General features: G+C 48.0%; 1 protein-coding gene across 1 annotated transcript; it reads left to right on the top strand.

Moving 5' to 3' along the window:
• The first annotated feature begins 3,234 nt into the window (after window positions 1-3,234).
• CNGA4 (cyclic nucleotide gated channel subunit alpha 4) lies at window positions 3,235-8,177 on the top strand. The gene is made up of 6 exons (XM_058544666.1): window positions 3,235-3,296; window positions 3,431-3,532; window positions 3,738-3,844; window positions 4,146-4,791; window positions 5,552-5,901; window positions 7,606-8,177. The coding sequence occupies exons 1-6, from the start codon at window positions 3,235-3,237 to the stop codon at window positions 8,064-8,066; spliced, it is 1,728 nt and encodes a 575-aa protein (XP_058400649.1). The 3' UTR covers window positions 8,067-8,177.
• Window positions 8,178-21,905: the final 13,728 nt, after the last annotated feature.

Genomic DNA, 21,905 nt, shown 5'->3' on the forward strand with positions numbered 1-21,905 from the left:
GTAATTGCCATCCAGGAGCAGCACATAGCGTGATATGTGTGTTTAGATGGTGAGGGGGAAGAAGGGCAAAGGGGCTTAGGGAGCCTTCCAAGAGGAGAAAATGTCTGAGCAGAGTCTTGAGAAATAAACAAGAGTAAGATAAACTAAGATAGAGAAATAGAAGTTTCAGATAAGATCTGTAGTTTAGTTGGAAGTATTGTATCATTGATAATCTCCTGGTTTTGATCATTATACTCTGGTTATATAAGATGATAGGGGAACATGGGTAAGGAGTTTACAAGAACTTTCTGTACTATTTTTGCAACTTTTCTGTAAGCCTAAAATTAGTTCAAAATAAAAAGTATTTAAAAAGAAAAAGAAATGGAAGTTTCAGCCCAAAGGATCAGCACATACCAAGGCAGGGAAGAATGGACAGCCCCTAGGGTGTGCGCATGGGAACTACAATCAGTACAGCATGTCTAGAGCATAGGGAACATGCAGAGGAAACACTGTGAGATAACGCTGAAGACAAGGACAGAGGTGTGGCACTAGAGAGCTTTGTAGGTCATGTTAAGGAGTTTGGATTTTATCCTTGGGATAATAGAGAACTATAAAGAATTTTACATGTGGTCAGATTGATAAGGCCCAAATTAGAGTAGTAAGGATGCAGAGAAATGGACATGTGGGCATTAGAAGGTAGGCCACCAGGACTTGACGACTGGATGAATATAAAAGGAAAATAAGAGGAATGATTACAAACTGATGCTTAGCTTATATAAGTCAAACACAGACAAAACTAAACTGGTATTAGAAGTCAGGAAAGCAATTACCCTTGGAAAAGCATTGACTGGAAGTGAGCGGAGTGGGGCTCTCGATGTAGGTGCTGGTTACATAGGTGCGTTCACTTTGTGAAATTCATCAAGCTGTACACTTAGGAAATGTGCACTTTTCTGTATTTACGTTTGTTCTGGTTGCTATAATGTGTAACAAACCATCCTGAACTTAGTGGTATAAAACAATGGCCATTTTGTTATGCTCACAGATTCTGGGAATTTGAGCAAGACACAGCAGGAATGGTGTGTCTCTGTTCTGTGATGTCTGGGGCCTCATCCAGGAAGCTCGAATGCCTGGAGGTGACTTGATGCTGGTGGCTAGAATCATCTGGAGGCTTCTTCACTCACACGTCTGATGTCTGAGCTGGAACAACTCAAAGGCTGAGCTTAGCTGGGATTGTCAAACAGAATACAGACACATGACTGCTGCTTGTGGCTTGGGCTTCTCACCATGTGGCACCTAGGTTCCAAGAGGGAGCATCCTGAGCGGGAGCTTCCAGACAATGGGCATTCTGAGAGAACCAGAAGAAGGTGCATGGCCTTTTATGATCTAGCCTCAGAAGTCACAGAACATCACTCTTGCTGTACTCTGTTGTTTGAAACAGTCATAAGAGAGGAGTGTCAAAGAATTTGTGACCATTTTTAAAAACTACCACAATATCATGCAAGAATAACAATGATAGTAATAATAATAAATACTGGTGCTGGGAATTTGGCTGAAAGGCCAGAGATAGATATTATAAGAGAAAGAGAAGATGGGGGAGGATAATGAGCTCAGTTATAGACCCAAAGGGCTGAAGGTGACCTTGGATAACCAAGTGGGGGCATCCAGTGAGTAAGTAGTGATATAGATAGGTCTGCAGCTCAGAGAGAGTTCTTAGGAGTCATTAGGTGGGAAAGGAAATTCTGTGGGTGACCAAGATTGGCCAGAGAGAGTGGGGAGGATGGAAAGAGACAGAGGCCCAGGACAGAGTCCTAAAAAACAACAGCACGGAAGAGATGGGCAGAGGAACTTATGAAAGAGACTAACAAGAAATAAATGGAAAAGCAAGAAATTATGGTGTCACAGAAGCCATGGGAAAAGGGAATTTCAATAAAATACAATGTTAGGGACTATAGATGTTTCTTCCAAGAAACTCTCCAAAAGCACACATCTGACCATATCACTTAGCTGCAAAACACTTCACAAGTTCTCCATTGCCTTTAAATAAAAGCCAAGCTTTATAACATGGCTGACAAAACTCTCCCTGAGCTGTCCTCTGTCCACCACTCAGCCTCATCTCTCACCACAGCCCCTCAGGTTCTCTACAAAAACCAACTGATTTCCCCCAGTCACCTATGCACCCATACCTGACTAACTCCTATTCATCCTACAGAACCCAGACTCAGTTGGGACCCTTCCTTTATACCGTAATAGCCTTCTGTGAATCCACCTCATAGACTACCCACCAGACAGATGCGTAATTGCCTATATAAGTGACTATTTCTCCTACCAGCCTATGAGTTTCTAGAGGGCAGGGAATGTGTTTCATTCATCTTTTATCCCCAATACTTAGCACAGTATTGGCCTGGCACATAGCGGGTGTTCTAACTATGACTCATTGGCTGAGAAAGATGACAGTAGTAGTGAAAGGGACACCAAATTGAGGGACAACTTTTAGGTTTTTTTGTTTTGGTGTGAGAGAGATTTAAGCATGTTCACAGAAAGGGAAAATTGAAAGAGGTTGAGACTCTAGAAAACATGGGGAATAGCAGGTGGGATCAGGCCCTAGAGGTAACAAGAAGGGATGGGGGCAAAACCCCACAGGATGGCGTTTGTCACATTCATCCAGCAGGAAGGAACAAGGTAGATGTGGATGTAGATAAGGGTGCAGATAATGAAAACAGAGCTTACATCTGATGTGACAGGCATTCTTCATCCCTGGAGACTAGTTCAGCACCTGACACAAATGAGCTATTCAGTAAATACTTATTAAGTGAATACTTAATGAGACCCAAGCAGGGAACTTACACAAAGTAAAACTGAATGAATGTCTGAGCCTATACTGGCACCCAGGTCTCCGGATCTAGATGGCCCCTATGTAGTACAGCTTGGGGTCAGGGCGAACAAGCCCTAGCCTTACCTCTGAGGCATGCACCCCCACCTTCTCCAGGGACCTCATTAGTGATGTTTAGCTAGGCAGGTGTAAGCCCAGGCCCTGGGAGACAGGGCGGGGCGCTGGAGCCACACTGCCTCAGCCCCTTCAGTAGCTGCTGGCCCTGGTTGTGTTGCTAAGAGCTTCAGACGCCAAAGACAGAGAAGCTGCAGCTGGAGACTGAGGGCAGCCTCTTCCAGGCAGGCAGGCACTAGCCCCCACCTCCTGAAGCCACCTACAGTCAGAGGCCCTGGATATCTCACATCCAGGCACCAGGTCACAGAACCATGAGCCAGGACAGCAAAGTGAAGACGACAGAGTCCAGTCCCTCTGCCTTGGCCAAGGCCAGGTGAGAGATCCTGGTCCCCTGTGTCAGATCTGTCCACCTCACTAGATAGAGCCTGATTCCTCTTAGTGGCCCCAGACGCTCAACATTGAATGTCTGGTAAATAAATGAAACACGACTTCCCGTCTTGCCCACAGGAAGTCGCTGCCTGTCCTGGACCCATCTGGAGATCACTACTACTGGTGGCTGAACACAATGGTCTTCCCAGTAATGTATAACCTCATCATCGTCGTGTGCAGGTTTGGCGGGGCGCTAACGGAAGGGCCTCAAGCAGAGACAAAAGCTAAAACCTGAGGCCCAGGAGAGGGGCAGGCCCTTGGGCGGGGCCCAGAGGAGGGGCGGGGCCTATGCGAGGGCCCAGGGGGGAGTGCTGTGTGGCTTGGGGAGTCCGCCTCACACACAGAGGGTGCGCTTAAGCCAATCCCTTCTGTCCCCGCCATGCAGAGCCTGCTTTCCCGACTTGCAGCACAGTTATCTGGTGGCCTGGTTAGTACTGGACTACATAAGTGACCTGCTGTACCTACTGGACATCGTGGTGCGCTTCCATACAGGTCAGTGAGTTCCAGGACTGATCTTTGTTCCATGTTCCCTTCCTAAAGAAAGCCTCTTAGTAACAACAAAGTGACTCTCTCCCTGATAGCACTTTCACATGCCTCTGTGCTTGACAACACCCCTATGCTCACACCAGAAACCCTGGAGCAGGTTATGCCTGCCCCCACCCTGTCTTCGTGACTGTCTCCCTGTCCTACCCTGGCCTGCCCACCCTCACCCTTATTACTGGGGCAGGCAGGTGTCCTGACTCAACTCCATCCCACGGCTGACTCCAGCCCGTCCTCCACTCTCCCTCCCCAGGGTTCTTGGAACAGGGCATCCTGGTGGTAGACAAAGGTAAGATCGCCAGTCGCTACGTTCGCACCTGGAGCTTCCTCTTAGACCTGGCTTCCCTGGTGCCCACGGACGTGGCCTACTTGCTGCTGGGCCCGCACACACCCACACTGAGGTTGAACCGCTTTCTGCGTGCGCCCCGCCTCTTTGAGGCCTTTGACCGCACAGAGACGCGCACGGCTTACCCAAACGCCTTTCGCATCACCAAGCTGATGCTTTACATTTTTGTTGTCATCCATTGGAACAGCTGCCTGTACTTTGCCCTGTCCCGGTACCTGGGCTTCGGGCGTGACTCCTGGGTGTACCCGGACCCCGCGCAGCCTGGCTTTGAGCGCCTGCGGCGCCAGTACCTCTATAGCTTTTACTTCTCCACGCTGATCCTGACCACCGTGGGCGATACGCCGCTGCCAGCCCGGGAGGAGGAGTACCTCTTCATGGTGGGGGACTTCCTGCTGGCCGTCATGGGTTTCGCCACCATCATGGGTAGCATGAGCTCTGTCATCTACAACATGAACACTGCAGATGCGGCTTTCTACCCGGACCACGCCCTTGTGAAGAAGTACATGAAGCTGCAGCACGTCAACCGCCGGCTGGAGCAGCGAGTTATTGACTGGTGAGAATGCTGGGGATCCAGACCAGGACAGGGAAAGGTGTACGTGATAGAATCTGAGGGAGGCAGGTGGGTCCTTATTGCCTAATGGGCCAGGCAGGGCAATCAGGATGTGGCATTTATTGGGTGATTCACTGGGTGGGGCTTGGAAAAGGATGTCCTCCACTAATTGGATTTGGACTTAGTGGGAGGGGTTGGGTAAGAGACTGACAGGGAGAGGAACTCATGCAAAGGAAGGATAACCCGGAGACCAAGGAATGGGAACTACCACTGCCTGTAGGGCACAGAGGCCCTGGAAGGAGTAAAGGGGGAAGAGCAATCCCCCAGGTGGTTGGCCAACAACAGACTATGTCATGATAGTCCATACTGTGGGCTGAACAAAAGGAAGTGACACCAAGTTGGGGACTAGAGCAGAGGGCCTCTAGAGAAGATGGGGCTTGGTGAGTGAAGTAGATGTCAGTGGGATGGTACAAGACATCACTGACTGGGGGGTGGGGAGGAGCCTGACAAGAGGTAAAGGGTTCATTATTTATTGTCGGCTTCCAGGTCCTGGGTGAGGGGAAAAAGGTCAAAACGTATCTGTGACCAGCAAAGGAGATTGTGGACTGAAGATATTCATTAGCCAGCTGTCAAGTATTCCCATGACCCCTGTGAGATCTCAGTGAGGTTGGGCTCTTGGCTAAAACTGAGCTGAGCCCTGATAGAAGGGGTGGAGGCAGGCATGTAGGGGCTCATGAGGAACTGGTGCTGCCCTTGCCCCCAGGTACCAGCACCTGCAGATCAACAAGAAGATGACCAATGAGGTAGCTATCTTACAGCACTTGCCTGAGCGGTTGCGGGCGGAAGTGGCCGTGTCTGTACACCTGTCTACTCTGAGCCGGGTGCAGATCTTCCAGAACTGTGAGGCCAGCCTGCTGGAGGAACTGGTGCTGAAGCTGCAGCCCCAGACCTACTCACCAGGGGAATATGTCTGCCGCAAAGGGGACATTGGCCGGGAGATGTACATCATCCGCGAGGGTCAACTGGCTGTGGTGGCAGATGATGGTGTCACACAGTATGCTGTGCTTGGTGCAGGGCTCTACTTTGGGGAGATCAGCATCATCAACATCAAAGGTGGGTACCCCACCATTTGTTCTGGGAACAGGGCTGGGGGAGGGGGATGGGGACAGCAGAACCCAGTACTGAGACTAGGTGGTACTTCAGGGCCTAAAGATTAAGGAAACCTGGCCCTTGCCTGAGTCACCAGAGAGCTCAGGAAAGAAACAGGACATGGAGGGTCTTTTCCCTGAGAAGAAGCTGAGCCAAGGTCAGTGAGCAGGGTGGGTCCTTGGAAGAGAGAGTAGGCACGCTCTGTGGGTGTCAACCTGAGGCAACAACAGACCAGTGGAAAGTGGCAGAGATAATAATAATAATAATAATAGCAGCTAATATTTATTGTGTGCTTACTACGTGCCCTGTTCAAAGTGCTTTACATGTACCAACTCATTAAATTCCCACAGCAACTCTATAAGGTAGGTACTATTACCCGCATTTTAAAGGTAAAGAAAGGAACACAGAGAAGTTTGGGAACATGTCCACAGGTAATAAAGTCACACAGGTAATAAGTACACTCACTTGTGGTCAGTACAAGGAACAACTTTCTCACAGCCAAATGCAAAGGAAGGAATCCCCATGTACTCCATCAATTCCAGGCCGGGTCAGGCCAGGCACTGTATACTGGCTCATTTATTCCTCTCGTCAGCCCTGTGCAGCAGGAGTGGTTAAAATAAGGCCACAGGAGATGAAAGAGGGTGAATGAGGCTGGATGCGCTCTCAGCCTGGGGATCCCACCGTCCAGTTGTTCTAAAGGCCTCACATCTGTCCCCTAAAGATCCCTGAGGCTCCACATCCTGTGTGCAGTCAGCTGCTCTCTACCTGACTTTGCACAACTCACTTCCCTTTTTTAGGCTTCTGTTTCATCACCTATCCAGTAGGGATGATATTAAAAACCCAAAGAGTTATTTGTGAGGATTAAATAAGCTGTATGGGTGAGGCACCCAGTGCAGTGCCTGGTGCACAGCGAGTGTTCAACAAATGGTAGCTCCCTTGCCCCTTCTAAGGTCCTTCTAGCTCTGAGACTTTGCAACATTCGGCTTAACCTCTCTTCCCACCCACCACCCACCAGTATCTTTCTAAAATGCAAATGATACCATACAGCTCCCTGCTTAAAATATTTGAATAGTTTCTCACTGCCCTCAGGATAAGGCCTGAACTCCTTACCATGGCTTACAAGATCATGCATGATTTGGCTCTCTCCTCCTCTTTCCACTCTCCTCACACCCTGCACTTCAGCCACTCTGGAGTGCTGTTTTCTGCATCCATCTAACATTGTCCTACCTCCATCCCTCTGCTCACGCTCCTCCCTCTGCCTAACTGCCTTTTCCAATCCTCCTCTTCCCCTAGTTACCTCCTACTCAGTCAGGCATCACTTCCTCCAGGCTTCCCTAAATTCTCTGCCTTACAGCTTGTTAGGGGCTCTTTGCCTGTCTTCCCACAGTACCAGAGGCATATGTTTACACTGCACCAGCTATACTGTTATGTAACTATCCGATTAAATGTCTACCTCCTCTAGACCGTGAATTCTTAGAGGCAGTTTACTGATATCTACCCACCACAGGGCCTAGTCCCTAGTATATTACTGAATGAAAGAATTAATGAGGCAGAAAGAGAGACTCAGAAGCACAAATATGGAGCTGGGGGTCCTGGTTCAGGAGTGAAATGCCCCCTCACAACCACCCTGACTAAGTATCCTCCCACCTGTCTGCCCTTGTGCCGCAGGGAATATGTCCGGGAACCGCCGCACAGCCAACATCAAGAGTCTAGGTTATTCAGACCTGTTTTGCCTGAGCAAGGAGGACCTGCGGGAAGTGCTGAGCGAGTATCCACAGGCCCAGGCTGTCATGGAGGAAAAGGGCCGTGAGATCCTGCTCAAACTGAACAAGTTGGATGTAAATGCCGAGGCAGCTGAGATCGCCCTACAGGAGGCCACAGAGTCCCGGTTGCGAGGCCTCGACCAGCAACTCGATGATCTACAGACCAAATTCGCCCGCCTCCTGGCTGAGCTGGAGTCCAGCGCACTCAAGATCGCTTATCGCATCGAACGGCTAGAGTGGCAGACACGAGAGTGGCCAATGCCTGAGGAACTGGCAGAGGCTGATGATGAGGATGAGCCTGGGGAGGGAACTTCCAAGGGTGGAGAGGGCAGGGCTGGCCAGGGGGGTCCCCCAGGCCCAGAGTGACTCCATCTCTATCCTCAGGACCCCCACCTTCAAGTGAATCCAGAGTTGTAGGAAAGCCTGCCTGCAGAAACTCTGCCATCCTGTCTGCTAGATTACAGAGATGGGAGCGAACTGGGTCTGTAGATGCCCACCTCGAGTTGTAGGAGGATAGCACACATTCATCCCCCACTCACCGGCACACACACACACACACACACACACACTCACATACACACACAGTTGAACATATACACACTGGCCCCAAGACCATGCATTGCATATAAAATGCTGTGGAGTTCCCATTCTCAGAGCACATATGCTTTCTCACAAACATAGATATGTCTTATACCCACATGATATATACACATTCAGTCATTCACCTCCTAAATACACATATACTGAGCATCATACACCAGTAGACACACAGATGCCCTCCACAGGTTTGCACACACTTGTGAATACACAAAAGCACACACAGAGCCCTCTTGTTCCAAGACATTCTTTAAATGCTCCCACATGGGAGGTCCACAAGCGTACCCTGCAAGTTGCATTCAATAAAGTATTTGCCTCCTCACTAGGCATTTATGGGGCTGAGGGGAAAAGGCAAAGCCAATGATGGGCCAGGATGAGTTCTATCTGAATTCTGAGTCACAGGGGCCAGGGGCATGGACTGTGTAGTCACTGGTGGGTAGGATTCCAAAAAGCTGGAGTACCTGATGAATTGAGAATCAGTATGGAGCCAAGGCGAAGCAGGCTTATGCATCACACTGCTGTAAGTGTGCACATGATTTTACAGACTTATTCACATACACACACTGACCATTGCATCTCATACCAGAGCATGTGTCCTCAACTTCATGAGCTCTGAGGGATTTGATCTAGCTTAGTGAGCCTGAGCAGATACCTCTGCTCCTTTTTCCTTCCTCTGGCCCAGCCCTGGAGCCTGGGGCCAGGGCTACCCCACATTCAGGACTGATTCCAAGGGGAGAATCATTCCCAAGACCACTGACCTGACTCTGTCCTACCACACCAGTTGTTGAAACTGGCTTTGGTGCTGGCAGAAATCCAGCCCTCCTCTGTATGATAATCGAAAGAATAGAGATTATGAGTGGAATATCATGGTTGAGGACAACCGGAGATTAGCGTCTTGGGAGTTTTGGAGTAACTTTGGCACACTTGGAAGGAGATCTGCAGGTTTGGGGCAGAGAAGGTGTTGTGGGGTCCATGGGGAGGTGTCTGATGTTATCTCTGAGCCATATTCACCCTAATCACAACCTTAGCTCCTCCAGGGCCTGGCCAGTCTTGGGTCTGAGCTGTGCCAGGTAGTGTTTTAAAAGGTACCTGGGATTTAGTTTATCAGTATGATTGAGTGAGGACACAGAGAGGTTAATGCCATTGAAAGAAGAATTTATTACTTACAGTCCCCAAGAAGAGGGGGCATACTGTACCACAGGGCTACATGGGGATGCACCAGGGATGGTCAGGAGGCAGAAGGTGCAAGGGGAAAATATGGGCAAAAAGCCTTTATTACTTTATAGTGGTAGGAAGTTTTTAGGTGGGGATGTCCCCTATTGCGCAAGAAGTGAAACAGATTTGAGGGCTTGTGGTTGGAGGGTTCATAATATGATTTTCAAGCACCTATGAAAGCCAGACCACAGAGGAGATGTAAACAACTCTGGTCATTAGCTTGGCCCGTGATTTCAAGATGCCAAATCATCAATCACAGAATACCAAGAATGATTATTAGAGATGGTACAAGAGAATGCGGGGTAGGGCCCTCCATGCTGTGAGGGCAGGATGTGTGGGAGCATCTGCTGGTATGTGGTCATGGAGACATTCCCCCAGAACTGTTGGTGTCCTGAAAGCTGACCAACCTTTTGCGTATGGTGGGTGCAGGTGACATAGATGCACTCAGACATGAAGGACTTGGAACAAAACTTTCTCAAAGAGGCTTAAGAACTGAGGCTGTGGCTGGAGTCAAGGTATCAGGAGAGACTATGAGAGTCATTGCACATTAAATCATTTTAAAGTGTGTGGTTATTTTGTGATATCCTCCTTACAAAATATGAGATCCATAGGGCTGGCAGTGGGTCTGACTTGTTCATCTCTGTATCCTCAGGGCCAAAACTGCACCTGGCACATAGTAGGTACCTCAGTATATACTTGGCAACCAAAGAGTTGGGAGTTGAAGCATCTAGAGGCCTAATGTTGGAGGAAGATGTGTGTCAATTTCTCAAGAGGTTTTCCTACCATCTCTGCCCTCAAATCAGCTTGAGCTAGAATGGGTGGGTATGTTATGAAGGCCATTTTGGTGGTACCTGGTGGATTTAGGGAGGTGAGAATATGCTTTTCATTGACACAATACAATGTGCACACTTGTCTGAAGAGAAGGGTCTCTTACAACTGGTGGCCTCTGCCACTCCGTAGAATCCTGGTCTATAGCACAAGGAGGATGATAACTGGCCATCTGGCCTATTCTGGATGCAGAAACAAAACTCTTCTGGGGCCAGCTGTGCATCTTGCTCTGCTTCTGATGTTCCAGGATAAGGAGATCAAATTCCTCACGGTGGAGCCACCACACTAGAAGTCGCCTTGAATATCAGCAATTCCACGCTGGGGTCCTCTGGTTGTGGTGTGATTTTCATCACTGCATGGAAGATAATGTTCTAATAATTTGGGATCAAGCTGGTTAGAGTAAGGTCAGGATAGGCAGAAGGGAACCCAAAATTAGATTCCTGGAATAACCAAAAAAAAATTTTTTTTTTTTAGTCCAAAGCATATTAGTTACTGTATAATAAGCACTAGGCTAAGTACTTATATGTGTGGCAGGAAACTTGATCAAGATATTCGTTTGGGTTTTGTTCATTTTATCCCTCCTGCCATCATAAGAAAGTACCTAAATCTTTGTATCCCTTAGACTTAAAGCTTTTTAAATTGCAGCATCAAAAATAAAAATTTTCAGAAACTTTCTGCCCTAGATTTTGTTTGTGGTCTGTGAGGGCTTAGAGTTGAAGAAGTAGAAACTTTGGGACCTCAGGAGAGGCTCAGATTCCCCAAGACTAAGAAAAGGAATGTAATTCTTGGGAATTGTATTAGTGTTCTTTTGCTGCTGTAACATATTACCTCAAATTTAACAGCTTAAAACAGCGCCCAGTTATTACCTCACAGTTCTATGAGTCAGAAATCTGGGCACAGTGTGGCTCAACTGGGTCATCTGTTCAGGGCCTCCCAAGGCCAAAATCAAGGCATCAGCTGGGCTGGGCTCTTTCTGGAGTATCTGGGGAAGAATCTGCTTCCAAGATCATTCAGGTTGTTGGAAGAATTCAATTCCTTTTGGCTGTAGAACTGTGGTCCTTATTTCCTTGACATATGGCCCCTTCATCTTCAAGCCAACAAAGGCACATTAAATCTTCCTCATTCTTCAAATCTCTTATTTCCGCTTCTATTACAAGGCTGAGAAAGATCTCTGGTTTTTAGAGCTCATATGATTAGGTTAGGTCAACCCAGACAATCCAGGATAATCTCTCTATTTTAAGGGCAGCTGATTATTAATCTTAATTACATCTGCAGTCCCTTTTGCCAAAATCACAGAAACACCAAAGAGCAAATGTAATGAGAGCCAAAATTCTACCTATCACAGGGTTTCTGGGAAGGAAACCAGCCTGGACCTCACTTGCACAGAGCACCTGGAATAGGGAACATTAAGAATTTAGTCTTTGGAAATGAAGAAGATCACCATGCCCAAGCTGGCACTGGAGCCTCAGAGCAGCGCCCCCTAGGGGAAGGGTGGGAATGAACAATGTCCACGCCAGTGGAACAGGCATGGTCTGAAGGCTGAGGCCCCTCCCCATCTCCAGATATTTTGTCCAACATATAACCCCCAGAGACTTTTCCAAGATGCTAAACTGGGGGAAAAGAGAGCGGAAAGAAAGCCACAAAACACAAGTGAGATTAAATGTTCCATAAGATAGGTGGTTAAAAGCTCAGCTCAGAATTGTCTAATTTAGAGAATCAAGGAAATATCCACTTTTTCACTCTATTACAGAATCATTCGTAACTGCTCTACATCCATTATCTCATTGGGTTCTTAGAACAATATTAGGAAGTTTAAATTATTATTATGCTCATTTTCCCAGATCAGGAAACTGAAGCCCATAAAGCAATTAAAAATATTAGATACAATTTATTGAGAAGCTATTTTATGCCAGGCCTAGGGCTAAGTGCATTGTCTCAATTAACCCTTACAACTATATGAGAAAGACACTATTATTACCCCATTTGAAATGAGAAAACCAAGGCTCTGGGAAATTAGATAACTTGCCCAATATCACAGGGCTCGTAAGTCACACGGCATGAAACCTAGGTCTGTTTTACTGTTTCTTTTAGGGAGATAGGGAAAGGGACTACCACATCTTGAGGCTGAGGCTAGGCAAGCACCTTCCTTTCTTGAGGATGACTGTTGCAAGCAGTAATGGTGGTAACCAGGGGAGAAGGAGCCAGTCGTGCAGAGCAAAGCTTGTGAATCACCGGCAAGCCTGCCCAACGTGTTGAAGTGTGATCTCAGGGCTGCAGCCAAAGACAAGGGACCACCCACTGCTCTGGAGAAGAGCTGCCAATTCCAGCTCTGCCTTCTGCAGACATGCAGCTGTGGGAGGAGGGCAGGAGTTTTGGAGTCACTGCTAGATTCCTACAGGGATGTCAAGAACTGTCCAAGGGCCCTCCTGCTGAGAGCTCAGCTGCTCTAGCTTAGCTTTTCTCCCTCCCACAGGACCTGAGGCCTCACCCACTTCCCACCTCGGGTCACTAACCTCAGGACACCTCGCCTGGCTAAGATTTGGGATGTACACTCCTCCTCAGTGTTCCCAGTTAGCTACTCCTCCACAAAAGCTTCTTTGGCTCTCCAGACTTCACCCTTTTCTTTCTGAGGGTTTGGCTGCTAGCCCTGAAGACAGATGGAAATAAAGTATCAAGCTTGGAAGGAAATCAGATTCATAGAGAGAAGGGCCATCCAACCGAAGGAAAGATCTGGTGCAAACACTAGGAGGCAGGAACCAAGAGCCAGGAATAGGAGGCAAGGTGGGTGGATTCTAGTTTGGGGCTGAAGCTTGGGTTCGGCTTGAGGCTCGGATCAGATATGGATGATCAAGCTGGGTTAAAGCCAGAGTCAGAGTCATGGGCGAGTATTAGGCTGGCCTACAAGCACAATAGATGGGAAAGAGCTTGGAGCCAGTCAGGTGCTTGGAGCCAAGTGGAATCAGATTTTAGTTCTGAAACATCCCTTACTAGCTGGGGGACTCTCACTCAGCCTCTTACAAAATCTTTCAGGGTTGTTGAAAGAAATGCTTGGAGAATTAAAATGTAAATGAGATAATGAGTGTAAACTGCCTACCAGAGTCTGACAGATAGTAACTGCTTAATAATGAACGGTAGCTATGACCATTATCCCTATTTCTCTAGCAGTGGCTGTGCCTTTAATGGCGCTGGAGCACAGGTTGTCTTGCCATGCTTGGCCCTGGGCCTCTGGTCTGTGATGGCAATGCCAGGCTTGGCCAGCAGAGAGCCTAGGGCACTCCTTGTCTCCTCTCCTCCAGCTCCCTCCCAGATCCCAGGATTGCATTGCTTTGTAAAGGTGGGAGAATTATCCAGGGAGAAATGGTCCAGGGACCATTCCCCTATCCAGGGACAGAATCGTGGTCTTGACTGGTTTGTGAAAACCCTTGCTCAGATTTTTTAACAAAGACTAAAATGCAGGAGTGACAGTGCTGAGAGACATTACAGAGGAATTTGTGCCAAATCAGAGGCAGCCCTGTTGGGCGCAGCACCATCAAATGTCTGGAAACATTCAGGATTGCCTCCCTCTACATCTTGAAAAATCCTTGTGCTTTTCACCCCAGAACACATGGGGCCTCTCAACATCTGTCATTGCCTCTCCAATTTCAGTACCTTGGCCTCTTGTCCTCAGCCTTGCCCTTCACCAGGAGGTGCCATAGGGCCCCAGAGACTAATAACTCTAATGTGTTCATGGAAGCCTTCTCTCTGGGTGACTTCCCAAGTAAGCCTTCCTGTAGCTTTGTTAGCCCTCAAGTGAGGCCCTGACGTGGGGGATCCAGGCCCTTCTTGGCCTACTTGTGAGAGCCCATGTCTGAAACCATGTGTAACCATCCAGTGGGAGCCAGCCCCTGGATGTGTGCCTCTGCTCTCCCCAGCACAAGCCCCAGGCTCTGGAAAGCCTTGGTTTCTTTCCTCTGCACAACATCTCTGCTTGCTCTGGCTCCAGCCTATCTGTCTTCTCAGTATGCTCCCTCTTTGTTTAATTATCCCAAGAGAAGTGCCTCCTACATGGGCAGGGAGTGTGTGGGCAGGAGCTCAGCAAAGAAGTATATCTGCACATCACAGAAATGCAGAGAAGAGAAGGCCTTGAAAGATGTAGGGAGATATGGGAAGAAGGCAGCCTAATCAGACACAGAGGGAGGGGCTAAGTCAGTGAGCAAGTGGGCACCCCAAGGACAAAGCTGTGACTGGTTTCTCTCCTAGACTGGATCCCAGCTGCATGTGTGTGTCAGAGCCAGGGGTGCTGGAGGCAGAGCCTATTCCACAAGCCTCACACCACTGTGTGTGAACACTGGGTGTCCTGAGTAAAGTGCTAACAATGTGTAGATCTACAAGCTACCAGGAATAAGCACTACCTTATACAGCAGGTTGTCTGGCTGTGCGTTAGGCACTACATTCTCCTCTCTTTAGTTCTTTCTCCTGAACATTTACTGAAGTGTTATTTAAACGTTCCCCTCTTATCTCAACTGTGATATAGAATATTGAAAGAAGGATCACATGCCCACCCTTGGGTAGTTTACCTTACCCAAGGGAAAGGTAAATTTTTCTAGCTACAAGAGTCAAGCTAGGTGGGCCAGCACCCACCCCCCCTCCAAAACACACCCACAACAAAAAACAAAAACCTGACAACCTTGGCAGGTCAAGGCTTGAGTCACAAAGGCAGCTGCCCTCAGGACTGAGCTCAGCCCTACTTCAGGACACCTTGCACTTGCTTCCTGGACCTCTTAGGTTTCTGACTTGTTCTGGGAAAAGGGTCCAGATCTCCTTCCTCTGGCGACCCATACTGACTTTGCAGTTCCTCCTTGCTCTGATCTAAAGTCCTCCTGTTTCCTGGCTCTGAGAAATCCCATTCCTCCCAAATGCTGGCTTACTCCCTGGCATAGATGGAAGTTCCTGATTTTGAGAAATGAGCTTCATCCCTCTTAGCACTGCATTTTCATCCCCTCCTCTGCTCATGGTATGCCCCCCTTCTCCACTGTACTTATTGCTCAGTTTTTTTCCTCTTTACAAACCATCTTCTTGAAACAATCTATATCCACTACCTCCCGGCCCTCACCTCTCGTCACCCATCTACATTTAGTTAGAGGGGAGAATATGAGCAAGATACAAGGGTAATGAACAATGTGGAATGCACCATGAAATTACAACCAATTCAGAGTTCCTTGAGCATAAAGAAAAGGTAGAAAACAAGGAATAAAAGGAGTGTAGAGAGTGGTTTGAGAAACTGTTGGAGAAAAGGGCAGGAACCAGACCCTTGGAATATAGACAAACAAAAGGGCAATTACAAGACATGTAACTGTAAGAATTACCATAAAGAGAAGTAAGTACAAGGTGTTACAGAAGTCCACAGGAGAGGCACCTAACCCAGACTTGTGGAGTTAAGGAAAGCTTCTCAGAGGAGTTTTGTCCTCTGTAACTCCTTTTCAAACATCAGCAAACTCATGTCCTCAACGTCTTTGAACACTCTCCCAACTCCTGTATTAACTAAAACCAGCAGTCCCATAAGGATGGTACATCCTCTGCAGAGAGGGGTGGCTTCTCATCCTCTCACAGCCCACCTACTTGATTTGGGGTCCTCTGCACTCACCAATGGTTCTTTCTCACTCTCAATAGACTCCTACTCCTTGACACTCATACATTCATTGTGCTACCCTCTTCCCTTTTTCATTGCTGACAACTCCCAATCTTCTGGAGCCTACCCTACTCAATTTAGACTTTGTCGCCTACCTCATAGTTCTGTCTTCTCCAGCTGAGATTTCACTCTTGTCCCTTTGTTTTTGCATCCTGCCCATCTGGTAAAATCTCGACTTTGAATGAACTGAACCATCAACATTCTCCCTGCTTGCGTCCAACTATCTGAGCTGTGCTGGAGAAATTGATGCCACTAGAAATTCTTGGTTACTAACTCTTAAGTGGGTTGTCAATACTTATGTAACTATCTTACTACATTCCTCTTGTCTCCACTTTCCCTTTCCCATTACATACAGTTTTCTCAAACCATCTTGACTCCTAAAATTTCAATCCTATCCACTCACACACACACTCACACACACACACACACACACACACCACTCACTGTAACCAGATCTCCAACTTCACAGAGAAAGTAGAAACTATCAGCCAGCAGCTCCCCATCAAATCTACACACCTACTGTCTTAATTAAGGTACAGATCAAGATGCTATGACAAAAAAGAGAAAAAATTGTAGAGCCTTAAGATTGTAGTTTCTTTCCTTTTCATACAGGAGAACCAGGAGTGGTAAAATGGCTGGAGAGTATAGGAGACCCAGGCTCCTTCCATCTTGTCACTCTGTCATGCCTAGTGTATTACCCTCACTGCATGAATGAAGGTGGCTTACTGTCACATCCACATTCAGCTTGCAGGAAAGGACAATGAGGAAGAGAGAGTCCACTCCTTTCTTTTAAGAGCTTGATCTGGGAGCTGCACTTATCACTTCCACCCACAACTACTGTTCAGAACACAGTCATAAGGCCACACTTGGCTGCAAAAGAGTCTATGACATATAGTTGTTATCTGGTTGGCCATGACTTATTTTCACCTATAATTATTCTCTTCTACTAACTTCCTCTTACAATTGAGTCTCCACTATCAAAAGCTAGAACCCTCCACACATGCTCTGGGTTCCATACCTCCCTACCTTCTCAGGAATCTTGCATTAGTAATTAACTTCTCTCTCTCTTTCTCTCTCTCTCTCACTCACTCTTTGCTTTAGTAATTAACTTTTGCCCCACCTCTCCTCTATCTTCAGTCTTTTCTATATGCTGGGGTAATTCCATCTGCCAAAAAAGTAATGTTCTAGTTCTTCCATCTTAAAAACATCTTTTATTCCACAGCCCCCTCTTTCCTTCCCTTAATAACCATTCTTCTAAAAGTCTTGCCTAAAGTTACTCACTGCACTTCCTCTCATCACATTCAGTTTTCAGTACACCCAATCCGTCTTCTGCCTCAACGACTTCACCAAAATGGCTCTTTCCAAGGATGCCGAGGATCTCCAGGTCACTGAATTCAGAGCACTGTTCTCAGTCCTCATTTTTCTTGATCCAGGAGCAGCATTTGGATCAGTTCAGCACCTTGTGCAGGCTGGTCTTTCTTTATCCAGCCTTTAAATCACGGTCTTTTCCAGACTTCTGGCCTGGTTCCTCATGTCTTCTTGTTCAACACACTCTTATTAATTCTGTGGTTTATAGTACTTCCTATGCAACTTGTATATTCAGCTTCCTACTGAATTCCTACTTAGATGTCCAATAGGCATCTGAAACTTCACATGTCCAAAATGGAACGGATTCGCTGGTGGGAGTTGCTGTCTGATAGTTTCTATTTTCCCTATCAAGTGGGAGGCTGGCTTATTTATTATGAGTGAAGGATGGCGGGTGTGTGTGTGTATGTGTGATGAAATTAGAGATTTTATGAGTCAACAAAATTTGAAAAAATATTGTGTAAAATGAGAGAAAGAAAGCGATCAGAGAAATTTAGTAAAACTTACACATTCTGGGAAGCAGCATAGAATGAGCACCTGAATTCTGACTTCCAAAATCCCTGGCTTTGAATTGTGGCTTTTTCAGCTTTGTGGCTTTGAGAAAGTTACTAAAACGCTCTCTGAGCTAGTTTTTTCCTCTAAAACAGTCTTTAATAATATTGGACCTAAATTTGTAGTTCTTTGTGAGGATATGCTTGGAACATAGGAGGTGATCATCCAACAGTTCCTATCCTAAGTTACCAGAAACCTTACTCACTTTAATCTCATCCTTCTCCCTTACCTTCCACATGCAAACAATCTCTAAATTCTGTCTCTCTACCTCCTAAATAGCTTTTGGATCCATCTTCTCCACTACCTCCATGACTGTAGTTCATGTAGTTATCTGTCACCTGAATAACTGTCATTATTCCCAGTTGGTCTGCACTCCCAGTTAGTCCCTCCCCTCAATTTGCTCTCCATACCAGGTGCCACTTCAATCTCTCCAAATATTTCTAAATCTTAACAAATTTCCAATGCTCCCACTTCTTCGTTGCGTGGCTTGAAAGGGTTTGCATTTGCTACCTCCTGATATGAGAGATATGCTAGTCTTCTATTGCTACTGTAACAAATTATCATGAATTTGGTGGCTTAAAACAACATCCATTTATTAGCTCACAGACATGTAGGCTGGGTACAGTATGGCTGGGCTCTTTGCTCAAGGTATCACCAGGCTGAAGTTAAGGTGTCAGGCAGACTAAATTCTCTTCTGGAGGCTCTGGGGAAAAATCTGCTTCTAAGCTTATTCTTGTCATTAGCAGGATCCAGTTCCTTGCAGTGCTAGGACTAAAGCCCCTATTTTCTTGCTGGCTGTCAGCCAGAGACTGCTCTCAGCTAGAGGCCACACTCAGGTACTTGCTCTGTGCCCTCCTCCATCCTCAAGCCAACCACAGCCACTGCATTCCTTTGCCTCATGGCCCCCTCCATCTTCAAGCCAGCATCAGTGCCAGCAACAGTGTGTTGAATCCTCCTTCTTCAAATCTCTCTGACTTCCTCTTCTGCTTCCAACCAGAAAAAACTTTCGGCTTTTAAAGGACTCATAGTGATTTGGTTAGGACTAGTTGGATAATCTCTCCATCTTGAGGTCAACTGCTAAGTAACATTAATTACATCTGCAAAATCCCTTTTGCCATATAATATAATCATGGGAGTAATATTTCATCATATTCACAGGTTCCACCCACACTCAGGGAAGGAGATTATACTAGAGTGAGAGTCACTGGGGGTCGTCTTATAACTCTGCTTACTACAGAAGAGGAAGCCAGGAAAAACATCCCTGAGAAATGCTGAGATCTTGAGCTGAGATCAGAAGGATGAGTAGGAGTTAATTAGATAAGGAAGGAAAGCTTCCAGAGAGCATGTGAAAAGCCATATAACTGGAGGACATATACCCAAAAAATGGACTAAATAAAGGCCAGTGTGTCTACAGTGGAGAGAACAAGAAGCATAGTGACTTGAAATAAGATCGCTAGAGAGGTCAGTAGGACCCAGGCCATGCAGGCTTCATAGACACTGTTAAAAGGTTTTCTCTATCCCAAAAGCAAAGGTCAGAAGAGTAGCATAATCAGATTTGTATTCTGAACATATCACTCTGGCTATGAGGTGGAGGATGAATGAAAGGAGGTATCAGTAAAATGTGGTGGACTATTTAGGAGGCTACAAGAGTAGTACAAGAAACAGCGGGGCAATGGCAGTTCAGATGCAAGCAGACCGATTCAAGGAACACTAAGTAGCTAAATCAACAGGACTTCATGATTGATTGAATACGGGAGTGAGGCAGTTATGTTCCCCAGGAAGCGGACTCTAAGACAGAGATTACTGTGGAGGATGTTTACTAAGGCGTGCTCTTGGAGTCAACACCTGTGTAAGAGAGAGGATGAAAGTAGGTTTGGGCAAAGGGAGAAGCTGAGCAGTAATTCAGTCCCAACAAAGGCCTCAGTCAACCCCACGAGGAGCTGTGAACATTTTTCAGAGTTGAGGTGAGGGGGCTGAACCTTTACACCTCTATGCTGACCAGTCATTGGAGGCAGGATGCCCCAGAGAGGGAACATGTCCTTGGATAAGCCAGCTTTCTTCAGCTCAGGAAACTCCCAAAGGGGCTGACAGTTGAGGGCTGTCTGCCAACCACACTATAGGGATGAAGCAACGTAAGGGAGTAAAGATCCAGGATGATTCCTAAATTTCTGATTTGTCCATCTTGGTGTAATCATTGGCTGACCTGTCATTTTCCCCCACTAGAGTGGGAGCTACTCAGGCACAGACTGTACGGGACAGCTAGTGCACAGCCCTATACCTGACACATACATTGCTGAATAAGTGAATGCCCGTCTACTTCTATTTCCACTCCTCTCTCCCCTATATTTCCTTTGCTCCCCCATGCCCACACCCCACCGTTATCCAATGTGGGAAAAGTCCAGCAGGTTATCTGAGGCCCCACCTGTGCTGGGGCTGAACAAACAGCAAATCAGGCTCCTCTGGTCCAGAGCTCTCTGATGATGAAGGCAGGCTGTGCCAGGAGGCGCGTGGGGGGAAGCAGGTGACAACATCTCCACCCACCTCAGGCTTAAACCCTCCTTCAATGCCCCAGCCCCTACAAACTCAGCTCTGCTGAAACAGAGCATCTCCCAAAGACTGACTGGATAGAGCTTTCTGAATTCCCCATGAACTCAGACCTCATCCCAGTCTAATCTGCTCTTTGACTGATGCTTCCATCTCTGACAGCTACTGCTGGAGGCCAGAGAAGAATTTCAGGTCATGTTGGAGTTTCTTTGGAATGGAGGAAATGGATAGTGAGCAGGGCTGAAATATTAGAAGAGGCTAGTCCTGCCCAAGGAGATGAACCCACCTCAGTCCTCCGCATACCCCCTTCAGTTTTGTTCCCGCTGAACCCCAGTGATGCAGCCCCCTTCCAGCCCCCTTCCGTGGGAACCTGACGCCCTATACAGGCTGCTCCACCTGCGCTGAGAGCAAACAGGGAGCGTCAGTGTGTCTGGTGAGAGTGGGCGCTGCCTGGAGACCACGGAGAAAGCCGGCTGCCTCTTCTCTCTTACACGTGCGCTGGGCAGGGATTGCAACGATATCCCACCCTCCCCTCCGCACCCGCTTTATCCTAGGCAGTTCTCACCACCACCCCGGCCGCCCTCAACACCCAAGTCAGACTATTCCTCCGGGCAGCCCTTTACCCTGCCAGAGTTCCCCTGGGACAAATGCTGCCCCTCCCACCCCCCTATCCTCGCCCGCTGCGGAGGGTTCCTTGGGAGCTTTGGGTGGAAGCCTGGATGCTGGACCTGAAGTAGGAGGTCGCAGGTGCTGGGGGTAGATGCAGGGACTACACTGGCCCCGCGGCGAGGAGCCGCAGGGAACTACGGTAGCAATAGTGTCGCGGTCACTGCGGCCACTGCGGCATAGTACGGTAACCGCGGCGCTCCGCGCGCGCTAAGGCATCTGCGCCGCAGCCAGTGACTCCCACGCTGCCTCCGTCTCAGTTGCCACCTCCACGTCTCCTGACCCTCGAGGGAAAGATGCTAGACCCCACGGCAGCCGCGCCCTACCCCACCCCTCTTACCCTCCCTCCCCCGCAACCTCCCTCCTCGCAACCTCTCCCTCCGCACCTAACCCCCACCCTCATCCCCGCCAACACACATGTTCACACACACACACACACACACACACACACACACACACAGTCCCGAGAATCCCCGGAACCCATGGTGAAGGGGAGTGGGCGGGAAGCAAATCTCTAAGAGAAGACCGGAGAGATCTAGGGAGGGGAGAGCCTGAAGGACAGTCACACAGCGGGGCGAGTAAGCCCTGAGCGGGGGAGGGTGCGGAGAGTCACCTGGTGGGACAGAGCGGACCCGAGCCTGGGAGGGACGCGAGCCTAGGCGGGGCGAGCGGAGGAGGAGTGGAGGGGCAGGGGCCGAGGTTGGGGGCGGGGACCAGGCGGGGCGCGAGCCTCAGCCGGAATCGCAGCGTGAGCAGGTGGAGCCGCAGCG

This window comes from Diceros bicornis, chromosome 7, assembly GCF_020826845.1.
Source record: "Diceros bicornis minor isolate mBicDic1 chromosome 7, mDicBic1.mat.cur, whole genome shotgun sequence".
In the NCBI taxonomy this organism is placed as follows: Eukaryota; Metazoa; Chordata; class Mammalia; order Perissodactyla; family Rhinocerotidae; genus Diceros; species Diceros bicornis.